Below are 1,477 nucleotides of genomic sequence, written 5' to 3'. Positions count from 1 at the left end.
CGTGGATGCAACTTGTGTCCAGACTGCCTTGAGCAAGGTGTTGTTTCAGCCCCCACCCCTAACACTGCCGCTGTACCTCTCCCCTTGCAGACGCCCGGTTCCCCTGGCCCATGCGGCTCTTCCACTCGGCAGTCAGGGTCTGCAAGAGTCCCCAGGGGAGCCCGAGTGAGCTGCAGACTTTCCACCAGATCCAGCGCCGGACACGCCGGCATCGCACCATATTCACTGAGGATCAGCTGCAGGCCTTGGAGACCCTTTTCCATGAGAACCAGTACCCAGACGTCATCACCCGCGAGCACCTGGCAAACCGCATCCATCTGAAGGAGGAGAGGGTCCCATTTGCTGTGGCCCCGCAAGAACATAGACTGGGGCACAGCACTGTCTTTTTCAGGAGCTGCAGACCCAGGGCCTCATTTTAAAAAAACACTTCTGGGTATTTAACAAAACACAGTCTGGGTTTGGCAAGCAATGGAAGAGTGCAGAACAGTTCATCTGGGCTGATTTGTTCTGATATATGCTCCCGTAAACTCACTCACTCGTCTCCTAGATTCATCTATGCAAATACACAGACTTGCCCAATTCTGCTCATCCCCTGCACCCAACTGTATATTCCTTATTTATGTGATCTGCGTGACTCCTGAATTTGCTGGGAAGTGGGGTCCCAGCTCCCTTGTGCCCCTTACATGTATCTGAGCAGGACTGCAGGGGAGGCACCGATTTAATTTTGTATCAAACTTTTATATCGGGAAATATTCTGCAGTATCCTAAAGCTTACGCTGCAGAGCCCAGGAGTGTAACTGCCTGCCTCCTCCAAGTAAAATATTAAAGTTTTTTTCTTGTTTTGCACTTTCCAGGTTTGGTTTAAAAATCGGCGGGCCAAGTGGCGGCACCAGAAGAGGGCATCTGCTTCAGCGCTGATCCTTCATGGCACCAAGAAGCCCACTGAGGAGAGCTGTTAGTGGCTGCAGGCTCCATCTCAGCAGACAAACTCCAAGAACATCCATTTCCCATAGCCAACAGGTTCTGTAGGGGGGGTAGCCCGTGGGGGACTAATGAAGCAAAAGGGATTTTTTGTGATTCCAAGAGGAGGAGGACAGGTAAAAGCAGATGTGGTACTTTCACATCCCAGTTTCTCTTCTAAACCTAGTTCACATGGTAAATAACTCACCAGGCACGACCCTCTGATGCTTTAGCAGAACCCACCGCCAAAGGCCCGCGCAGGCAGAGCTGTGCCAGTTCAGTGGGTGTGCTTCGAGAGAAGGGGAGGCTCCCCGGCTGCTCTTTGCTGTGCGCAGGCAGTCTGTGCTTGTTCTACTGTAGATTTGCAAAATATCCTGCAAATGAATGTTCCCTGTTTCCAGCACCTTGACGGCTGAATCTAGAGTTGTTTTGGGGGCTGAGCTTACCGAACAGGTGATCTGCTCCCCAGCACACAAACCCGGGTCTCTCCTGCAGCCTGCGGAGAGGGGAGAGCGGC

General features: G+C 52.3%; 1 protein-coding gene across 1 annotated transcript in view; it reads left to right on the top strand.

The window, feature by feature from the left end:
* The window catches only part of LOC104467082 (homeobox protein goosecoid-2-like), a 3,042-nt gene extending 2,083 nt beyond the window's left edge, over window positions 1–959 (top strand). Inside the window, exons 3-4 of the mRNA XM_010080710.1 lie at window positions 91–344; window positions 855–959. Of these exons, the coding sequence (XP_010079012.1) occupies window positions 91–344; window positions 855–959 (359 nt within the window). The remainder of the gene's footprint in view (window positions 1–90; window positions 345–854) is intronic.
* Window positions 960–1,477: the final 518 nt, after the last annotated feature.

This window comes from Pterocles gutturalis, unplaced genomic scaffold (genome assembly GCF_000699245.1).
Source record: "Pterocles gutturalis isolate BGI_N339 unplaced genomic scaffold, ASM69924v1 scaffold33719, whole genome shotgun sequence".
NCBI classification, from domain to species: Eukaryota; Metazoa; Chordata; class Aves; order Pterocliformes; family Pteroclidae; genus Pterocles; species Pterocles gutturalis.
Note: the sequence above shows the minus strand (reverse complement) of the source record. Positions and strands in the feature narration are given on the sequence as shown.